Raw genomic sequence first — 21,754 nt, forward strand, 5'->3', positions numbered from 1 at the left:
AACATAATAGATCACTTTACATATGGAACAAATCATCAACATATTAAGACACAAGTGTCACATGCAAGGTCATTTTGGATTTGTCACACTGCCAGTCAAAAGTCTGGCACACTTGACTGAATTTACCTTTCTAGTGACTGTAAAAATCTTTTAAGTGTATACTTCTATGCTTGAAAATAAACTGTGCACTTAATGAATGAATTGGACAGGATATAAAGGAAAAGCAAGCAACAAGTACTCTTCAAAAGTATTTAAAAGCATCCCAAGATGCACTTTATGCAGTTGAGGAAATACATTGTGCAGTTGAGTGTGAAGAGCTGCAATCTAAACAAAAGCTGGCAAACTTGAAGAAGCTCAAACAGGCTAGATGATATTTTTGAAAAACTACACCATGATTGTATGGAATATGCATGGCTATGGTGCTCAGAGCTTCATTTATCAACATTTGTAACAGCATCTGCATCAGCATTAAAGAGTATCACATCAAAAGTGCCTATGAAGTTGTGTTGTAGCTGCTAATGACAATGTCCTTGAAGATGCGCTTCATGTTAAACCATCAAGATGACTGTGTTCAGGAGAACTGAAAGTAAAACGGAAGTAAGCGGGGGTACTAACAACAAAACTCACTACTATAAACATAAATGTGCTTGCCAGAGTAAACAAGCCCTCTTATACTGTTAATTCTTGAACTTTAAAGAATCACACCACACTGACTCTAACTACACCATGCCTACACTGCACGAGCACGAGCTTCGTTGTTTATAATGGGAGCGTTGCGTTCTAATTTTATAGCGTCGTGTCGATTGCTCAACTGGTGTTACTGCAGCTGCGTCAAACTTTATGGCAGCGTATGTCAAACTATATAATACAGTATTACGCTTTTATAACAACAATACATGACAATGAAAAGAAAAATCGCATTTCTTACCACTTCTTAGTGCACTCTACGGTGAGTTCTTGAAAGGACGCGGCAAACTGAAACTTCGACGCTCTTTTTCCAGCGCGCTGAAGTCTCTTCCAAACCGACGTCATGATAACTTCACTTGTATTTGACAATTCTCACAGAAGAGACGAGTGAATTAAGAATACATCGTGGGAATTGCTGTGTCACTTCGCCTACCCCCGATGTTTCAGGGATGGCAGCTCCGCGCGCCGCCGCCTCATTCACACATGCTCCAAATGTCAAAGTGAAGGCTGCAGAAGATAAGCGCAGACAGATCTGAGGAAACATAACCAACCACTTGGGTTGAACTGACATATCCTGCACTCCCATGGAAGAGTGGCTGGGAGACAGAAACGCTGGGTCACCATTATTATATTCAGTCATTTATCCATAGGCCTATTATTCAATTATATTATGAAAAAGAGCCTTATTATTACATCTAAGTTATTGTAGGCGTAGCCATTTTGATAGTCATATTAAGGTTTTGATTCAAAAGTCAAATGATTGCTTTCTTTATCACTGGTTTCGTAAATTACTTTCAGACACCTAGTTCAGGTCTGGAATTCAAACTAAAATTCAGTTTTTGGGTAAACAGTAAATACTATATAAATTATAACCTATATAGTAGTTGCCAAATCATCCAGCCAAGGAAAATTGACATCTTTACCCTTTATTGAATATAAAATTTGTAAAAAAAATATATATATATATTTGTAATAACGCAATGAAACATGCTAAATTATGCAGACATAATTTGGGTCAGACTGTCACAAAGAAATTTTGAACATTTTGAATCATGAAATAATAATGATTATGTTGTAGTTGATGTGCTTTTTTCCTGTGAGCTATTGCCAGATAAATTCCTTAAACAAGTTTGATTTGTTCTACAAAAATTATAAGATATTTTCCTCATATTTTGCTGGTTTAATCAAACTTGTAGGGTCATTAAAAACAAATATCCCCTCCGGACATCATTTTTGGCAACTGTTCATGAAATAATTAATCCAAAAGTGGTTGTTTCATGAATTGTTTTGTACTTAACAACTGTTTTACTGTTTCACAGTCTGAAAATACAATAATGCTGTTTATTGGCAGGTTCCAATGAACTGCCATTGAAAGCATGTTAAATGAACTGTAAAAATATTAAGAGGAGCAAATTCTCGCCTGCTATGTAAGGCTTTCTTACCTTGCTGTGGGAAGCAGTTTGTCTTGTTGAAGAGAATGGAGGTTGGCAGGACTATTCAAAACACTGTTGAAGGTTAAAGGTCACCATTGCCTTATATATTTATGAGCAGTTTTTACTGTGCTTTAAACAATAGCATGAAACCGTTGACTGAAGTCAACAAGAGGGAAATATTATTTTGCGTTACTTCTATATCTGATACAGTTGACTGTGAGTGCTTGTTCAGTCCAGCACAGTCATACTGTTTGAACAATAATTAGGTGTGGCTAAAACAGCAGGTAGATTGGGCAGCAGGTAGCCTGATTCTATTTTATTATGAACTGAGATCAGTTTTGTAGACATCATGAACAATTTGCTCATGATCTGGGCTGATTCTAAATCAGTGTGAGGGGGCAGGCTGAAACTTGCCCTCGCCTCAGCTGATCAGAGTTTAGATTTGGCACGTTCGCCAAAAAACTTGGGAATGTTTTGCATGCCAAGCAAGATAAAAATCTCTGACACTCAGCTTTGTCGCAGTCATTTATGCCCCATGTAAATCCACTGAGATTCTCAATCCAAAATGCCCAATCATGCCAAAATAGGTCCAAAATGGTTAAAAGGCAAAGTTGGTGCTATGTTGCTCCTGTCACTTATTACAACAATTTATCTTCTGAAGTCCTTTTTGTAATATGACAACAGATTAGTAAATCATTTTAATTTGTTCACCAAGCCAAGAATAACAGTGATGAAAGATGGATTGGGAAAGGAAAGAGAGAGATGTAATGAAAACTCACGGATCAGGAATAAGGTTCCTGCTCACAGCTGTACACTTCCTGTTAATTGAGTGTGTCGTTGTATCAGTACTTCCTGTTTTCCTGTAGCATTGACCTCTCCATGCCCAAGTACTAACAGCAGGAAATGTTCTAAAAGAAGACAAACCTAAACAAACCTGAGTGCCACTGGTACATTTCTTAAAATACACCAGTTTCATCCATTTCAGCCACCAAGATCACGATTTAAAAATCACAAACATTCTGTCATTTATTACTCACCCTCATGTAGTTCCACACCTGTAAGACCTTAGTTCATCTTCAGAACACAAATTAAGATATTTTTGATAAAATCCGATGGCTCAGTGAGGCCTGCATTGACAGCAAGGTAATTTACACTTTCAGATGCCCGGAAAGGTACTAAAGACATATTTAAAACAGTTCATGGGACTACAGTGGTTCAACCTTAATGTTATGGAGCGATGAGAATACTTTTTGTTCGCCAAAAAAAATTTTTTTTTAACAATTTCTAGTGATGGGCGATTTCAAAACACTGCTTCATGAAGCTTCGAAACTTTATGAATCTTTTGTTTCGAATCAGTGGTTCGGAGCATGAAAGTCACGTGATTTCAGTAAATGAGGCTGCGTTATGTCAGAAGTCTTTCGAAATTTCAATGGTTCACCACTGGGGGGCGATGATCTCTGAGAACCCGTGAATCAAGTCTATAGGTTTTACCTGATCTCTGATCAGTTTTATACATTTGTAGATGTTTTAATTAGACATTAGTAGGCCTATAATTAAAAAGAATAATAGTAGTTAATAGTCTTTTATTGGCTCAGCTAAACAGGCCAATAAGAGACTATTGACTACTATTATTCTTTCATTTACTGAAATCACGTGGCTTTGGCAGTTTGATACATGCTCTGAACCACTGATTCGAAACAAATGATTTGTAAAGCTTCGAAGCTTCATGAAGCAATGTTTTAAAATCGGCCCATCACTAGAAATTGTTGAATAAAGTCATTATTTTGTTTTTTTGGGGCACAAAAAGTATTCTCGTCGCCTCATAACATTAAGGTTGAACCACTGTAGTCACATCGACTGTTTTAAATATGTCTTTGGTAGTTTTGTGGGCATTGAAAGTGTTAATTAACTTGCTGTCAATGCAGGCCTCACTGAGCCATCGGATTTCATCAAAAATATCTTAATTTGTGTTCTGAAGATGAACAAAGGTCTTAAGGGTGTGGAACGACATGAGGGTGAGTAATAAATGACAGAATTTTCATTTTTGGGTGAAATAACCCTTTAACATGTTTAACGTATATTACTGTTCAAAAGTTTGGGAATTAAATTGATCAAAAGTGACAGTAAAGACATTTACATTGTTATCAAAAAAATTATATTCAACAAAGAATGCAGCACAACTGTTTTCAACATTGATAGCAATAATGAATGTTTCTTGAGCAGCAAATCAGCATATTAGATTGATTTCTGAAGGATCATGTGACACTGAAGACTGAAAATTCAGCTTTGCATCACAGGAATAAATTACATTTTAAAGTATATTAAAATAGAAAACTGGTATTTTAAATTGTAATATTATTTCACAATATTACTGTTTTTACTGCATTTTTTTTTTTTTTTTTTTGTATTAGGAGCATAATACACTTTAAATTAATAATAAAATTCATTAAAAAAAAAAAAAAAAGTAAAATCTTACCAACCCCAAACTTTTGAACTGTAGTGTACAAATTAAATTATCAGCATAACAATTTGAGTGAAACATAAATTTCTTAATTTCTCTGCAGATTCTGACCATTTAATTAAATGACCTTAAATGAAAGCAGCACCCAAGCTGACATGAACTTCAAATGTCTGTCAGACCTGATGATCATCTTTTGTACAAAATCCTTAATGATGTCACAAATGTACTTACTGTACATTTCACTATATTTCTGATTCACTTAACATTTCTTTATTCAACAATCACAATCTTAAAACTTCATTAAATTAGATCTTGAATTTATTTTTAACATGTTTTTTTTTTCTTAGCAATTCTTACAAGTGTAAAGATAAAAACAGATCAAAGTAACTGATTTGAGAAACTGATAAAACTCTTGGTTCTGTACTATTACATACTGATCTGCTGAATTTTTTTTAAAGGAAGGACATTTGAGATTTGCCACAAACCCACAGTCCTGATGTCCAATCTCTCATATGTAACATTCATTCTAGAGAGAACAGTCTGATTATATAAACTTAATTTCACAAGAGGATACCATTTCATGATCTTTTGATATACATCTCTCTCTAGGAGTGGAAAACTACATTGTGGTAATGCTACTTCATCTGTTCAAGATCAGAGATAACATTTAATCCACCATGATAAATATAGACATGCATGTAACACCTGCTGACTGTCAATCTGAATGAAAGAGCAGTTGACAGTGTGAAAGTATTAGGCACTATGGTAGCAAGGTCATAGGAATATACAGGCAAGCTACATCTGTGTAAAACATGTTATTTAATATGTTAAACGTTTGATTTAATGAGTGCTGTACCCTGTTCAAAGAACTCCTGAGGATTTAAAGAATTTGATGCCAGCAGGTTTAGGAAAAATGTTATTTATGCTTCATGGTCCTCACAGTAAACATGTGGGGAAGCCCCTATCATTTCGGCAACTCCTTTGGGAAGTTCACGTCACGCCTCTTTCGGTCAAGGACTCGTGTCCTGTGTTTGTTAACAGATGTCAGCAGTTCTGCCATTAGGATAATTTGAGGGGATGCATTCTTACTCATTTGCTATTTTTATCCTATGCATTTGCTATTTTTAATCTTTCTTGCGTTTTAAAAATGACAGCTTATTAAGCTACGGTTTCATACAAGTGACTAAAAATGGGTTGAAGTTTCATTACCCAGCACTGCACCAGCTTTACTTCAGTCCTGACCTAGATACAACTCCTGTAACCCCATCAAGAGGACTCAGAAGCAGCCGTTTAAATCTTGGCCCAAAGGTGACGAAAAATAAATACTATGAATGTAATATTCTTATTTTATACTAAAGGACAAAAGTCACTGGGTTCTTGTCTTCTTTTAAAGGCCAAACAGTATACATGTATAACATTTAGATTTTTCTATCATGGTATTTCAACGAAAGAGTGACATTTTAATCACATACGAGCCTGTGCGTAAGAAGCACTTAACTGAACTTAAATGCACCCTGAGCTTCAGCACAAGTAGGCTACTGCAGAATTGGACAGTAAATGACCGAAGGCCATAAAAGGAGTATATGACCTCATTGCAGAGTAGGAGGCGGAGCTTGTGAAGTGTGTTTATGTCAGACTGGCAGAGGAGAGGCAGAGCCATCAGTGCTGGGCACAGAATCTGAGTCACCATCCCACACAAAGACACACCTGCTCCCTGTTGTTAATATGAAGAACAACATGTGAAACATGAACATCTCAGTTTGAATAGTTTTAATGTAATAGCCTGAACGTGGTAAAATAAATGCATGTTATATACTACCAGTCCAAATAGAAAGAGTCTATGAGTGGATCATTATTGCTGTGATTATTAAGTTTCTAGCATGTTATATGCTCAGGAACAGCTCTTCTAACCCTAATTGATGGAGTGTGTAGCTTTTCATTTTCTAAAACAACCTTGTTGTATGGCCATATAGGATCCTGTTATCCAGGATAACAATGTCAAGATTCATCAGGCTTAAACTGTGAAAGAATGGTTGGGATGGAGCATAAAGAATCATTTCCCACATAAATTCATTAAAAGTCTTTGGGATGTGCTGGAGGAGACTTTACAGAGTTCTTGACTCTTGCATCGTCAAAACAAGATCTTGACCAAATATTGATGCACCTCTTGCTGGAAATAACATCACAACATTCATTATTCATTATTTCCAATAGGGCTGCACAATTTATTGTGATTAAATCGCACGTGATTTGGCAAAGGCTGCGATTATTTACGCACAGCTTGTCAGAGCTGTACGGCTCTGTGATCAGTAGTAAATGCTTCTCCATCTGAAAGCCAGAGGGTGCTCTTGCGCAGAAACCCAAAATATGCCCTGACGCAGAAGAAGATAACACATGTCAACTCAAACTCGCAGTGCTTTCAGATGGATTAGCATTTGGAGCCATACTTCATTGACAAGCTGCGCATTAAAAAAATAAAATAAAATAAATCGCAGCCTTTGCGATTTCATAAGCAGTAATAGTGTTTAAGTTCAATGTTATTTTTTTGTATGTTGCGATAAATCGTGCAGCCTGAATTTCAAGATGTGCATGAGAAGTGCTTCCCCCTTAATCCATGTTTTGCTAATAATTATTACAGATTCGGGTCTTTAGCGACCCGGATTATATCTAACACGGATGGCACGGAACTTCTGCAATGGTATAAAACTCTCATGATATTTTAACAACATTTACAAAATAATAAATTATAGCATATTTTATTACATTTTGGAACTTGGAAGGGTTCCATTTGAGCAGATGTTTTTTACCATCATCACTGTCATTGTCAGAGCTCATCTCCTCTATACATTCAGCATCTGGCTCATATTCTCCATCTCAACTATATTCTCTAACTTCAAAATCTGCAAAATTAATAGTTTGACCGCTGACAGCTTCAACAAGTCCACCATCAAGTCACAATGATGTTAATGTCATTCTTTTGTATTATGCATTGTGTATTCTTTTGTTTTATGTAATTATGAGTGAAACATCATGTCATCATTAGGCATCAGACATTACCACCTTCAAGAATAAAGGTGAATTGCACTTATTGAGTCAACAATAATTCAATTATTGTTGCGCAGAAAAAAAACAAAAAAACAAAACATTATTACCAGAGTTGCCAGGTTTTCACAACAAAACCCGCACAATTGCTTCTCAAAACTAGCCCAAAACTAACCCAATCGTGTTCCGCGAGGTAAAATCTGCATTTTGGGGTTCTCCTGGTATGATGTGCATTCCAGGGGATAAATATCATGTTATTTGAGGTCGCTTCAACCTGCGGACATGAGAAACAACCCATGGCAACAGTGTTAAAGTAGCAAAATTCCGCAGGAAAACCACAGACTTGGCAACACTGATTATTACATACCTCGGGTCACTAACGACCCTATACAGTTTTTACAAAATATTATTTAAAAAAAAACCCCAAACATTCTTTTATAATTTTATTTTTTTCATTATATTGCTATAATGTGATTTTAAAAAATGAATGAGGAGGAGGGTAGTAAATAAGGTCCCGAGGTATGCGTTTAAGTATTATTGTAATAAAGTAATACTGTAGTGGATGCACTGATTTCAGGTGGTTGAGCTGTTATGGCTACTTTGAAGAAGGTAAAAGATTATATGAGAATATATTCACTATGGTTCAAAGGTTTGGGGTCAGCTATGCATTAAATTGATCAAAAGGCACAGTAAAGACCTTTAAAATGCTACAAAATATTTAGATTTTTCAAAAATGTTAATAATATTTCACAATATTATAGGTTTTTGATCAAATAAATGCAGGCCTGTTGAGCATATGAGACTTCTTTTTGAAATCATTTAATCATCTTACCATCGCCAGACTTAGTTATACTTTATATAACAGGTAGTTATACTTTACTGTTTTTCAAAAATATTGAAAATAAAACATATTATACTAAAGAATTAATAAGTGTGCCCAAACTTTGACTAGTAATATATTGGACAATATTGTTTTTCAAATATTTATAATGAATAATATATTCATAATCTTTGAATAAATATATTTTTATATTCATGTAATCTGTATTATATATGTACCTTGTTTAAAAAACAGATTATAAATATAAATGCATGTACCACTCTGAACAAGCAAAAGAGTATTGAAGAAAATAAACAAATACCGCCACCTAGTGTTTGCCAGATTCTAGTTACTAAAGCTATTATTGCATATTATGGAGGCACACTATTGCTGGATATTGTTTATTCTTCCTTCAATGTCCTGTTCCATTATGTAGTGGATGGGGATTGACAGAGATCTGGTGTGGAGTTTGGTCTTAGTGAAGGGGGAACATTTTCTTTGGAGGTCGCCCTGGGTGGCAAGTCAAAGATTGGTGGCAGCTCTATTGTTGGAGTGGCAGGTGAGTCTGAGAAAGCAGGGGAGATTGTGGATATAGGAAGAGTGTAATGAGGTTCCTCTTCTGGACCTGTCATGTCCCCACAGAGCACAAGCTCATCCAAACCCACCCCCTTCAGCTCACCATGCCGCGGTCCAGCGAAAAAACGCAGAACGCCTTGAACCTGCTGCAGTTCCCAGAAGCTTTCCAGAACGACAAGCAGGACAATCAGCCCAAGCATCAGGTAACCTAAATTGTGATTCAATAAATAAATAATTTTAAATATAAACTATAATTAGATCATGCATTGGTTTGTTGACTTGAAAAAATATGCTTAATCCAACTAAAAAATACTAAGAGGAAGTGTTAGGACTTACAGGAGGTTATGAACTCCAGCCCCTGACGTGCTGCTTGGCTTTGCGTCCTCCCAGGCAGGTAGTCAACCAGTCCAGTCGTGCTAAGTGAGATAAAACAAAAATACAGCGACTCCAGGTAACTCCAGTCGCTCTCCAGAAGACAGAGGGCACCAGCGGGTATTAGAAAGAACAATGTCGCTGTGCAAAAGGCAAGCACACTGCAGTGCAGCAATGCAGCATGGTTGCGAGACAGTCCCCAGAAGACTTGAAGGTTCTGAATAGGAGTGTGTGTTACCCGGGGCAGAAGGGCATGAGTGAGGCTTGAGAGCAGCAGCATGGTGAATGGGATGCCCACAAGACAATAAACAACACAGAACACACGGCCCTCATCCGAAAGGGGCACAGTGGTGCCATAACCTGCAAATAAATTATACAACAAACTGTCACTCTAAAAAAAAATGGTGCTATGTAGTACTAAAAGTGGTTCTTTGGCTTGTAATCATAGGGGAACCACTTTAAGTGCTGTATAGCACCAAATCATGGTACTTCAGTGGTTCTTCACCAGTTCTTCACTGGTTCTTTGGGATGACTGAGGTGCTATATAGCACCGCTACTGTATACAGAACATGTTAAGCCCCTGTATGGTTCTTCAGCGGGTTCTTTGGGGTGGTTAAGCTGCTATATAGCACCGCTACAGAACCAGTTAAGCCCATGTATGGTTCTTCAGCGGTTCTTCAGTGGTTCTTTGGGGTGGTTAAGCTGCTATATAGCACCGCTACAGAACCAGTTAAGCCCATGTAGGGTTCTTCAGCGGTTCTTCAGTGGTTCTTTGGGGTGGTTAAGCTGCTATATAGCACCGCTACTGTATACAGAACCAGTTAAGCCCATGTATGGTTCTTCAGTGGTTCTTTGGGGTGGTTAAGCTGCTATATAGCTCCACTGCCGTACAAGGAACCTTTTAAGCCCCTTTAAAGGTTCTTTACGAGCCAAACAACCACTGTTGGTGCTGTTTAGCACCATTTTTGTTGAAGAAATAAAATGTGATTTGGCACCTCTTATGGGTTCTACATAGCACCATTTGACAAAGGTCAAAAAAGTGATTCCCCTATGAATAAGAGCCAAGAACCACTTTTAGTGCTACATAGCACTTTTTGTGTATAAAGTGTAAAAATATCAAGGACTTTGAAGATATCTTCCCTTTTTGGGCCAAATTAGCCTACGCTGCATGATATACTGGTAGACCAAATCAATGTCAAACAAAGTTCTTTAGTTAAGTTGAATATTAAAAAGATATAAATATGAAAAATAGATAAAGCTTGTATTGAGTGTGTAGACTGAAATATTAAGATTAAATATTTTTTTAAATAAATTATAAATAAATTATGCATTTTGTAAGTTGACTGTACATTTAATGTACTATTGTATACATTGACTATACTCAAACGAAAGTTCTGGATAAATTGTTCAAAAGAAATAATGAAGGAAAAAGTTCCTCAAGATCGATAGATAGAATAAAAGACAGACAGACAGATAGACAGATAGATAGATAGATAGATAGATAGATAGATAGATAGATAGATAGATAGATAGATAGATAGATAGATAGAATAAAAGACACAGACAGATATACATAGACAGAATAAAAGATAGACAGACAGATAGACAGATAGAAAGATAGAAAAAAGACAGACACACAGACAGATAGATAACTCCACTGTCCACCTTCCACATGCTGAGCTGTTTACCAGCTTCTGACATTACGCAGCAGATATTAGACTGTAATTGGTCCACAAGTGAGATAATTAGAATATTCAATAAGCAACTAGAGCAGTTCTTTTTTTTATTGTTTGTGTAATGTGTTCAATCAATTCATAGCCTACATCTTAATTCCTACCTGACTGCTCACCTGTGGTCGTGAGGAAGGTAATGACGAAAAACAGCGACGACGTAAAGTCGAAGTTGCATTCATCGCTGTCGGATTTGAGTACGGCCACGCCACGTTTACTCGCAGAAAGCACGTTCATCAACAAAGTGTCCAAACTGTTTTCCTCAACACACGGGTTCTCTGCCAAAAAACGAGCTTTTAGTTCACGGATCTCTGCAACGAGCAAATTCTCCTCAGGTTGCTCCAATATCATCAAAACAACAGCACCGATGATAATCAAGAGGCCATAGGCCATCATCATGAAGGTGAACGCGTGAGCACGCAGAAAAGTCAGATATTTACCCGCAAAAATTGCCATTATTAAACTAGTTTTGTTTGTGTATTGCCTCAGTATGGTAGAATATGGGGTGCTGCATGTGTAACCAAACCTGGGCTCTGACATGGAGAGTTCAACACCATACTGAAAGTTTAATGCAACAGGTCAGCAGGCATCTGTGACACCATCAGCCTTCTCCTGTCTGGTACAGCAGAACCCAAACCAATTATGAGGTTGACACAATAGTGAGATTGTACTTTCCAGCTGTCATTTATGAATGTTTTAAAACTCACCATTATGTTGCTCCAAACCCATAATATGGAACAAAAGATGAGACATTTTGAAAAATGTATAGAAAAGCGACAGAGTAACCAGTATGAGTCACTGACTACTTTTATGGTAAATTTATTGTGCTTTTTGTCCTTTTTTGAGCTTGATTGAAAAGCTATTGCATATCTCCAGACGACTTCGAACACAGAACTCTTCTTGTCATACTGTGTTCAAAGTTTTCTGGAGCCATACAATAGCTTTGTGATGACCACTGAAAACCTTAACCTACTCCATTCTCTTCACATTAGTGCATAATCCAACTTTGTACATTGTGAAGGCATCACTAGCATGATTTTCTATCATTGTAGGAAAAACAAAACATCCAGGACCTGGTTAACCTTTTGTGTGTGTGTGTGTGTGTGAGTGTGTGTGTTTGAGTGTGTGTGTGTGTGTCTCCAAGGCAGTGGTTCTCAGCCAGGGGGCCACAAATTAACTTAAAATTATTTAAAATAAGACAAAGGAAACAACTAAAAAGTTATGCCAAGCTCTAAAATATTTTGTTGGGTAGAAATTGTGAGTGGTTGGGGAGGCTTTCAAATATGATTGTGGACAATAGGAGGGCCTTGAAGTCAAAAAGGCTGAGATTATGGGACAAAGTGATGAGAAAAATAAGAAATGGGAGAAAAAAGTTATATTTAATTGCTTTTGCGTTCACTCACAATACTTTTGCATAGAGTATTGTGTTCCCTCAAGAAACCTGAAATTTGTTTGAAAAACGTTTCACATTGTGATATAGTTTTTCCTCCCACCAAGACATACAAGTAAATAATGACAAATTTAATTTCGGGGTGAACAGTCCTTTTAAAAACTGAATGCTTTATATCAATTAAAATGTATAATGATTCAAGAATTATTCTCCAGAACATCTCTTTTTTTATATACAATTTTTAATAACACATTTTAGGGTTATGCATTAAACACATTTTTTGTGCTAAATTAATTAAAAGGGATCATGGCAAATGATGTTTATGTTTGGGGATCATGGCAAGTGATGTTTATATATTTGACATGCAGCTTATTACCAGGCCTAAAATCTTTGCCATTATAAACAGCAGTTTAAATATAAAATAATAAAAATATCTTTTGAGTACATAACATTATTTATTTAATTTTTACAGGCCTACATCATTACAAAAAATGTTCAACATGTAAAAAAAAAAAAAAGGACATTGACTCTCTAAATACTCTAAACAAGGCAATTGTATAGCTGCTATAAGTACAGTAAATATGATCTTTAACTATTTGTTTTCAGGTTCCATTATACTATCTGCAGCAGATTCTGACATATCTATGAGAGAATTCAAAGTTAATGCTGCTGATCAGAATCAGAAGAGTTAGAGAAAAAACACCAGTTGTTCATTCAAAATTTCCCAAAATAATACTTGCCTTATTTGCATAGAGCATATAGAACTTTTCAGCAGTAATTACTAAGATGCAATCAGTAGATCAGATGTCACTGGGTTCACGTTTCTCAAAACGTCACAAACATCGTCCTTGGATTTTAAAGAGGCAGATGAAGCGAGTAATGTGAACACGTCCAGCGGCGCACAGGTTTGCTGACCCTGCCAATGACCGGTAACTTGTGGGCGTAGGCACGAGGTGGGAGGGAAGTAAGAGGCGGAGTTGGAGTAAAGCTCGTCTGGAAGCGTCGTCCCTGACAGCGTCGTCCCATCTGCCGCCCGCCAATGATGAAAGCGAATGCGGGAGGTCCAGCCTGAGGTGGCGGAAAACGGGCTTTAGGGAAAATATCTCTGGATTGGCTGGTTGAACGTCCTGGACGTGATGAAGATGACCTGGAACGTGAAACGGAAGATGAGGAAGAGCGGGCAAGAGATCTGCAGACACGGGACAAAAAGAGACCACCGGTGAGAAATGCACGCAACTCAAAATGATTAGTCACAGTTTTAAATGACAAGACTTGCTAAAGTAGGATTGGTCAGCAACATTTAAGGTAGGACTTCAAGTCTTCCACCAGGAATTCTACTGCTAAACATGGTTATTTTAAAAATAAGTTCAAGTAATGCAGGCTGATTCAGGTTTCAACAAAAGCATATACAGATTAACAACCTCATAGCTCACAGTAGGTCTGTTTTTAACAATCAGTTCCCCTATGGAGAAAATGAACAGGATTTTTACTTCCAGAACCTGACTGCTGCACTCAGTCGTTTGCCTCTTACCTCCCCGGGGCGGTGGCAGCCAGACTGGGTGGTTGTGGTTCTGTACGTGGGCTTCCATCTTGCCTTGGGCTTATGTTCATACTGGCGGTGAGTTGGGGCATTTTGCGTGTACTTTCAAGATTAGGGGCAACACTCGCTGGCTCTTTCCTGCCCTCTAGTGGTTGGCAGGGACCTGTAGGTGGGGTGCCACTTAGTGGCGGGTCAGTGCTGAAGCGTACAGCCAGACTGTCTCCAAAAAAGGAGTAGAGTTCACAGTACATGGCAGGAAGAGATACAGGTGTCCACTCTTCCCATGGGCAGCCGGCTCCACCTGCTTGTAGATGGCTTGCAATGCCAAGAGGAGGTTCAGAAAGGGGTTCAGGAGGCGGGCTGAGGCCAGGTGAGTTTTCTCGGAACCCGACAGCCCCTGCAGCAGTGCCCGGTAGTGTGGCACTTCCTCCTTCTGTTGCCAAGGTCAGACTGAGTGCCTTCATCTTCAACAAACGTTCTACTGCCACCTTCAGGGAGGAAATAAAGTGGTCACTGGAGGTTTGGATGCGAGACATTAGGGTTGGGATAATGGACTGTTGTATGGAAGGTAGGGCTGCATGATTAAACAAAATAAAACCTGCAAACGTGATATCACAGTGAAACATTACAATAGCAATATTTCTTGTTTAATATTTTAAGTTATTAATAATAATAATTCTATTATTTTACAGTAAAATTCCTGTGTTGATATATAATCACAACTTATGCCAATTTAATTTAGTAATAATAATAATAATAATAATATTAAGTCTTTAATTGTAAATTTACAGTAAAATTCTTTATTATTATTTGGTCATACTTCTTATAATTTTTTTTTTTTTTTTTTTTTTTAAATTTTTTTGGGATAAAATGAAAGATGTCATAGAAACTTGATATTGTAATTATTATTATTTTTTGGTCATACTGACCAAAAAAATAAATAAATAAATAAAAAAATGTGGAACCCTAGTAACGGAATTAGATTTTTCCCCCCCAAATCATGTGGCCTTAAAAGGCTAGTTCACCCCAAAATGAAAATTCTGTCATTAATTACTCGCCCATATGTCGTTCCAAACCCGTAAGACTTTCATTCATCAAGATTTAAAGGTGCAATATGTAAGAATTTTGCAGTAAAATATACAAAATCCACTAGGCCAATGTTATATATTTTGTTCACTAGAGTACTTACAATATCCCAAATGTTTGCAACTATTTGAGACTATATTTTGAGAAAATTTCAATTTTAACCAAGGCTCCGGGACGTGTGAGGAGTCGCTTGTCAATTGCGTCATACCCGCGTTACCCTCAGTTTCCGGTTTTATTTTGTAGAAACCATGGAAACACCAAAGGCGCTTTAATATATTACATGTTTTAATAGGCAAGGGAAAAACTGTTTTGATACATTTATAGACAGAAAACAAATTGTTATATGGCTTAACAAGTTTAGTCTTAATTTAGTCTAATTTTCAAAATTTTTTGTAAGTACCATGCTTTGCTATGCCTCAGAGAAAAACGCTATTTTGTCAAATAGCTAACATAGCATAATCAGTGTCTCACAGCAGCCGCCGAGTGAACGCACAGGGTAACGTTAGAACATAATTTTCAACACACTCAAATGTATATAGTAATAAACAGAGCTGCGTTACCTCATGCTCAGAAAAGTGAAGTGGCACCGGTGATTGCGGCATAATAAAAGTTCTGCTGCTCGTGAGGCATGTTGCGCAATCGCTCCAGCAGCCTCGTTCAGCTCCCACAACACTCGCTCCTGCTCTGCTTCATACTACGGCAATGTTAATAATCGCAACCATGAACATGATTTCTTCCCGAGTCCTATCCCAATTCTTTTCCACCAGCCGTTGAGGTGAAGACCACATGTCCCAAGATTATGCACTCAAACTTCACGTCATCAAGCTATGCCTTTGTTTTAAATAGGCTTCTAGCGACCTCTAGTGGACAAAATTATTACATATTGCACCTTTAATTTAGACTTTTACTCGCATGTAAACATTGATCAGCGAACATAACCAAACCTGAATAACACACAACAACAAACGTGCTGCGTAACACATGAGAATGAACCTGATTGGTTAACCAAAAAGATTTTCCTTTGTCTTCTGAAGATGAATGAAAAGTCTTACGGGTTTGGAACGACATGAATTAATGACAGAATTTTCATTTTGGGGTGAACTAACCCTTTAATGGAAGGTGTCATGGAGACTGCATACTGCGTTTCAAAATGTAACAATGAAATTATATCAACATCCTGAAAAGAAACTTATGCACCATGGTCAATGTCTAAAGTGCTATACTTACCAGAATGGCTCCATAGACTTTGTGGCCATCTGCTTTCACCTGAGCGTTAGACACAGAGTAATCATCTAACACAGCTTGTAAATTCGCCCAATAGGCAGGGAGGTGAGGATACAGCACACGTTCAACAGCCTAAATCAAACACATGCACACAAACAGTGCGCATTTAGTAGTAAAAAGTGTATTTGTGTTTGTGGGTGTTATGCTGTCTGCGGTTTACCTTCCAGCCGAGAGCATGCAGACCAACTACAGCTCCATAGTGGGAACACAGAGGTCGAACTGGATCGGAAAGCACTTTTTGCAGAGACAGAAGGATCTGATGGTACAGCCCACTCACAAGATCACCATGTGTCCTACAAGTCAACGTGGGAAAAACCACCAGTCAGACCAATTTTATGAACTGGGTAAATTGATTAATTAAAGATTCAATGCAAAGTAACATTTTGTAGAATAAAAGGTTATAATTTTATAGGTTTAATTTTATTGTAGGAAGCTCAAGAAATACCAGAAAATGTGGCTGAGCAGAAGGGCTGCGTAGTCTCTCAGGGTCCAGTGATCATTGAGGGGGTTGATGGAGGCAGCCAGAGGCTCCAGGATGCAGTACATGACACTAGACACCAGACTTCGCACATATGAGCCTAGATAAAGGTACGGGTTCTGCACCAAACTCTTTACCATGTGTAGGAGCCTGTTTAACTGGTCCAGATCATGACTTACTGACTTTACCTAAGAAAAAGGAAAAAGAGAAAATTATAGATTATAGGTTCAATGACATGACATGCTTATTTTTGTGTTTTAGTACATTTATATAATACATATTATTTTGTTTTGTCATCTTAAACCCCCAAAATGTCAGGTGGTGCAACTGTCCAAACAAATGAACAGACGAGAAAACTATTTAAAATGGTGTCTTAATAAAAAATAAAAAATAAAAAAATACTATGGCATCTTTATAGGTTTGAAAACTTTCATATAAACAAATTGTATAAATATCAATAGTTTTAAAGCTGTTGAGATAATTGAAAAACCTTTGTCCAACAACTTGTATATTCTCAAGTGTCAGGGGGGTACAACTGCAAATGTGGCTCTTTTATTATGAATGGACAAGATAATAACAGTAAACATGATAATGCATCATCCAGAGGACCCTAAATGATTCTTGTGGCAGAGTGAAAAGGTCTGTAGATCTCTCAAATACGGGTAAAAACTAATGCTAATGCTAATTTTAAGTATGGCTAGGTTGGTACACTTTCCATGTCAGGTGGTACAACTACAGTTTACACATACAACTATTTCCTTGTACTGCCTGACATAAAAACAGTAAAAAATGAATTTAAAGGTGCCCTAGAATTAAAAATTGAATTTATATTGGCATAGTTAAATAACAAGAGTTCAGTACATGGAAATTACATACAGTGAGTCTCAAACTCCATTGTTTCCACCTTCTTATATAAATCTCATTTGTTTAAAAGACCTCCGACATAACAGTTGGGATCATTAATATGTACATCTCCAATATTTGCATATGCCAGCTCATGTTCAAGCATTAGACAAGGGCAAAACGTCTGGATGTGCAAAGCTGAATCATCAGACTAGGTAAGCAAGCGAGGACAATAGCGAAAAATGGCAGATGGAGCAATAATAACTGACATGATCCATGATATCATGATATTTTTAGTGATATTTGTCTTTCTAAATTGTCTTTCTAAATGTTTTGTTAGCATGTTGCTAATGTACTGTTAAATGTGGTTAAAGTTACCATTGTTTCTTACTGTATTCACGGAAACAAGAGCAGTCATTATTTTCATTATTAAACACTTGCAGTCTGTATAATTCATAAACACAACTTCATTCTTTATAAATCTCTCCAACAATGTAGCATTAGCCATTAGCCATGGAGCACTATCAAACTCATTCAGAATCAGATATAAACATCCAAATAAATACTATACTCACATAATCCGACGCATGCATGCAGTATGCATGACAAACATTGTGTAAAGATCCATTTTGAGTGTAATATAAGCAGTGTAAACTTTGTTTATGCACGGTTTAAGGCAAGTGTGAGCTCCGTGGGCAGGGAGCGTGAGCATTTAAAGGGGCCACAACATGAATCGGCGCATTTCTAATGATGCCCCAAAATACGCCGTTAAAAAAATGAATTAAAAAAAATCTATGGGGTATTTTGAGCTGAAACTTCACAGACACATTCAGGGGACACCTTAGACTTATATTACATCTTGTAAAAAAAACATTCGATGGCACCTTTAAACACTTTGAAATGTTATTTAACAACTGAAACTGGTTCATGACTCAGTTTTGAAAAAAAAAAAAATTGAAGCTTTCTTTGTCAGTGACACTATAATATGGTCATATAACAAGATTCACTATTTTTTACAGCAGTTACAAAAAAGGCATAACTATATGAGATAAAAAATGTAATGATAACATTTTTACTTCCTGGACAAAGCAAACTTACCCCACTGATGACGTAAACGAAGTAAGGCAGGAGGGCTGCGATCTTTGAATTGGACTGGAGGTCCAGCAAAGCCACCTGATGGACAAAGAAAAATATTATTATACTAGCAAAAGAAAACAAAACTGCTCAGTCTCAGCTGTGCTCTGGTATATGTATATTTATATGTTTAAAATTTTTAATTAGTGAAAAAAAATGCACTACCTCAATGTACCGGGGTCTGTAGGTTTTTAAAATTAATTATTACAATTTAAAATAACTGTTTTCTATTTTAATAATTTTTGTTTCTGTGATGCAAAGCTGAATTTTCAGCATCATTACTCCAGTCTTCAGTGTCACATGATCCTTCAGAAATCATTCTAATATGATGATTTGCTGCTCTAGAAACATTTCTAACAATTAAAAAAAAAAATAAAAAATACTGACCCCAAACTTTTGAAAGGTAGTGTAGGTACCTTCATGAGATGTGGGTCCTCTCCTAAAATGGCTCGTGTTATTTGTTGGTAATACTTCAGCAGATCCTCTGATAGAGACTGAACAGCAGTGGGAACTATCAAGAAACACGCCGTCAGTACCTTACGGTTACATGTTATAAATAAATCAACACAGAACAGAGCTGAGAGATTGAATATTTACAGTATATTGTTTTGATGAAATAAATGAATAACACTGTGTAATGATTGTAAAGTTTTTAATGTGTTTTCTGAGATTTCTTCAATACTGTATTGCATAATATGTAATGTTTTTGTTTATATTGAGGCATATAAATAAAATATAACTAATTAATTTTAATAAAATGAGTTTCACTATATTTAGTGAATATAGGCCCAGCCCTGATACAAATTCAATGTACAAATCATTTTAAATAAGAAGAAATTCAGATATTTGAAGTTTACCTGTGCCTTGAGGTTCAAGATTGCCTTTCCCATCAAGATATGACACATTCACTGCCGATGAGACAAAACAGATGGCATAAATCTTTTTAAAAATTGCAAGATCTGAGTAAATTTCACTAATGATACCTGCCTTACCTCGAACCATCGTCTCTGCACAGCCTTTAGGGATGTTTGTAGCAAGTGCCAACTCCACCAGATTTATCTCCCGATCCTCCACAAAGAAAAGCTCTCCTTCCTTTAGTGGACGGAACGGTAAGGCATCTTGCGCACCGTAGCCGCAAACGGTCTGTAATATATACTCTCCGTATGTTAAAGTGTATCAAAGTACAACACATTCACATCACATTAAAAACTAATTCAAAGAGATACCTCAGTATTGCTCCACCGCAGCGCTCGATTGAAGTCTTCTACGCTCAGCTTCCTTCTCTTTGCATGTCTCATAAACTGTGAGCTGTTCTGTAGTGGGACAAACACAAGTACAGCCTTTGGTTGCTTCTTTGTAGAATGTTTGATATTTTTTACAAAGACCTTTTTCTACAAATGCTTTAGAGGAATAAATACAAACACATGCAAAACATCATCAACAAAAGCTTAAGCTGGAAACACAGACATTTTTTTTTTTGACCATGTCACATTTTAGAGACAGTACAGTAGCACACATCCACCTTTAAGGAAATAAACAGCTGCATAGATGTATAAAAGCAGGTAAAACACAAAAGGCATTCAAGCTTATGTCAAATAACAGCTTCAGATGGAAACTTTCTTAAATAATAGCACACATCAGAATTGCTTTTAAAGAATAATCAGGCACGTGCATGTATGGAAATCTGAGAATGAAAGACGTGAGCATGCAAGTGACTTGAACAGAAAAGCTTGCATGGAACAAAAAGATAGCTTTATACAATAGCATACAATGCATGTAAATATAATGTATTATAAAACCCAAGATGAAAACATATGTGACCTGTGTTGCCTCTCTGAGGCGGTAACACACATCCTCAGCCAGCAGAGCTGCCACCTCTTCGCTCAGCTCCACTCCGGTGCTCTCGGCCATCAGTTTGATGGACTCCCGGGGCACCTCAGCGAAGCGCCGTTCCTCCCTCTCCGTCATTTTCACGTTAGAGAGATCACTAAATAAACAAGCTGTTAAAGTACATGAAAGGAGCTGAAGCGACAAGAATGCCTCTGCATCAATCTCTATTCAATTCTCCTCGATAGGCTACCTCAGCACACTTACAATCAAAAAGTGGGGCTGAAAAGCATGCACCGTACCTTCTTATCGGCGATTCGTGACGTATCGATTCATAAATACAAATTACTTTCTATTTTGCTAGCGTTGTGTGTCTATATTAGCACAAGCAGCTAAGCTCCCCAGACTGTTTATACAACACACTGGTGAACTTGAGGGAAGCAGCTGATTGGCCATGAGCTTCGCGCATGCGCATGCATTCTTCCTACTGTCGGCGGCGATTTTGATTCACTTTAGCAACCGAATCTTTTGAGTCGTTTCACTAATGATTCGCTTAGTAAAATTCCGAAACGAGCCAACCATTAAAGGTTTGGTCCACAAAAATGTGCTGGAGGTGCTCCGCGGGAAAGTTCAGGAAAAAGAAAAAAAAGCTATAGCCTCCATTTTAAATTACTCCGTATGAAGACGGATCAGAAATTAAGATTTGTTCTTCTGGTCAATTTTTACACATTCATAATTGGGTTCACTTGGTTGAAAACAGCCACCTTTAAAGGGGTCTGAGGTATCAAAGTTTGAAAAACCCTGACTTCGATAACATCCTTACAGTCAATTTCTGGCCATTTCCACTACTGAAAATTAGAGGTTATGAGTCAAAACTAAAAGTGGCTGTAATCCTTAACTAAACTTTCATGGTACTACAGTTCAGACAAAACAGCTTTCAAATGCTCCCCATTTGTCAGAAGGTTGTATAACTAGAAAAGACAATTGCACATCAAATCCTTTAAGGAAGTTTTATTGAGATCCAAGGATGCTGATGTTTCTAAAATAATTT

General features: G+C 37.1%; 3 protein-coding genes across 12 annotated transcripts in view; all 3 read right to left on the minus strand.

Moving 5' to 3' along the window:
- Window positions 1-1,563, minus strand: part of ehbp1l1a (EH domain binding protein 1-like 1a) — a 45,084-nt gene extending 43,521 nt beyond the window's left edge. For 5 of the 8 annotated variants that reach the window (XM_067399718.1, XM_067399721.1, XM_067399720.1 and 2 more), the window contains exon 1: window positions 929-1,563. In XM_067399718.1, the coding sequence (XP_067255819.1) occupies window positions 929-1,032 (104 nt within the window). In that variant the 5' untranslated portion in view covers window positions 1,033-1,563. The remainder of the gene's footprint in view (window positions 1-928) is intronic. The other 3 variants (XM_067399726.1, XM_067399725.1, XM_067399724.1) reach the window with 2 other exon arrangements.
- A 7,308-nt stretch (window positions 1,564-8,871) lies between these two features.
- On the minus strand, window positions 8,872-11,577 carry kcnk7 (potassium channel, subfamily K, member 7). The gene is made up of 3 exons (XM_067401170.1): window positions 11,241-11,577; window positions 9,356-9,751; window positions 8,872-9,227 (listed from the first exon to the last, which is right to left on the minus strand). The coding sequence occupies exons 1-3, from the start codon at window positions 11,575-11,577 to the stop codon at window positions 8,872-8,874; spliced, it is 1,089 nt and encodes a 362-aa protein (XP_067257271.1).
- A 1,197-nt stretch (window positions 11,578-12,774) lies between these two features.
- On the minus strand, window positions 12,775-21,139 carry taf6l (TAF6-like RNA polymerase II, p300/CBP-associated factor (PCAF)-associated factor). 3 transcript variants are annotated; one of them, XM_067400943.1, is made up of 12 exons: window positions 21,006-21,139; window positions 20,698-20,863; window positions 20,103-20,189; window positions 19,869-20,019; window positions 19,734-19,784; window positions 19,293-19,387; window positions 18,841-18,915; window positions 16,867-17,087; window positions 16,582-16,714; window positions 16,365-16,493; window positions 14,043-14,539; window positions 12,775-13,700 (listed from the first exon to the last, which is right to left on the minus strand). In XM_067400943.1, the coding sequence occupies exons 2-12, from the start codon at window positions 20,842-20,844 to the stop codon at window positions 13,367-13,369; spliced, it is 1,920 nt and encodes a 639-aa protein (XP_067257044.1). In that variant the 5' UTR covers window positions 20,845-20,863; window positions 21,006-21,139; the 3' UTR covers window positions 12,775-13,366. The 3 variants fall into 3 exon arrangements, with proteins under 3 accessions (XP_067257044.1, XP_067257043.1, XP_067257045.1); XM_067400942.1 differs by having other exon boundaries at window positions 20,698-20,876; XM_067400944.1 differs by having other exon boundaries at window positions 20,971-21,112.
- Between the last annotated feature and the right edge of the window lie 615 nt (window positions 21,140-21,754).

This window comes from Chanodichthys erythropterus, chromosome 11 (assembly GCF_024489055.1).
Source record: "Chanodichthys erythropterus isolate Z2021 chromosome 11, ASM2448905v1, whole genome shotgun sequence".
Lineage (NCBI taxonomy): Eukaryota > Metazoa > Chordata > Actinopteri > Cypriniformes > Xenocyprididae > Chanodichthys > Chanodichthys erythropterus.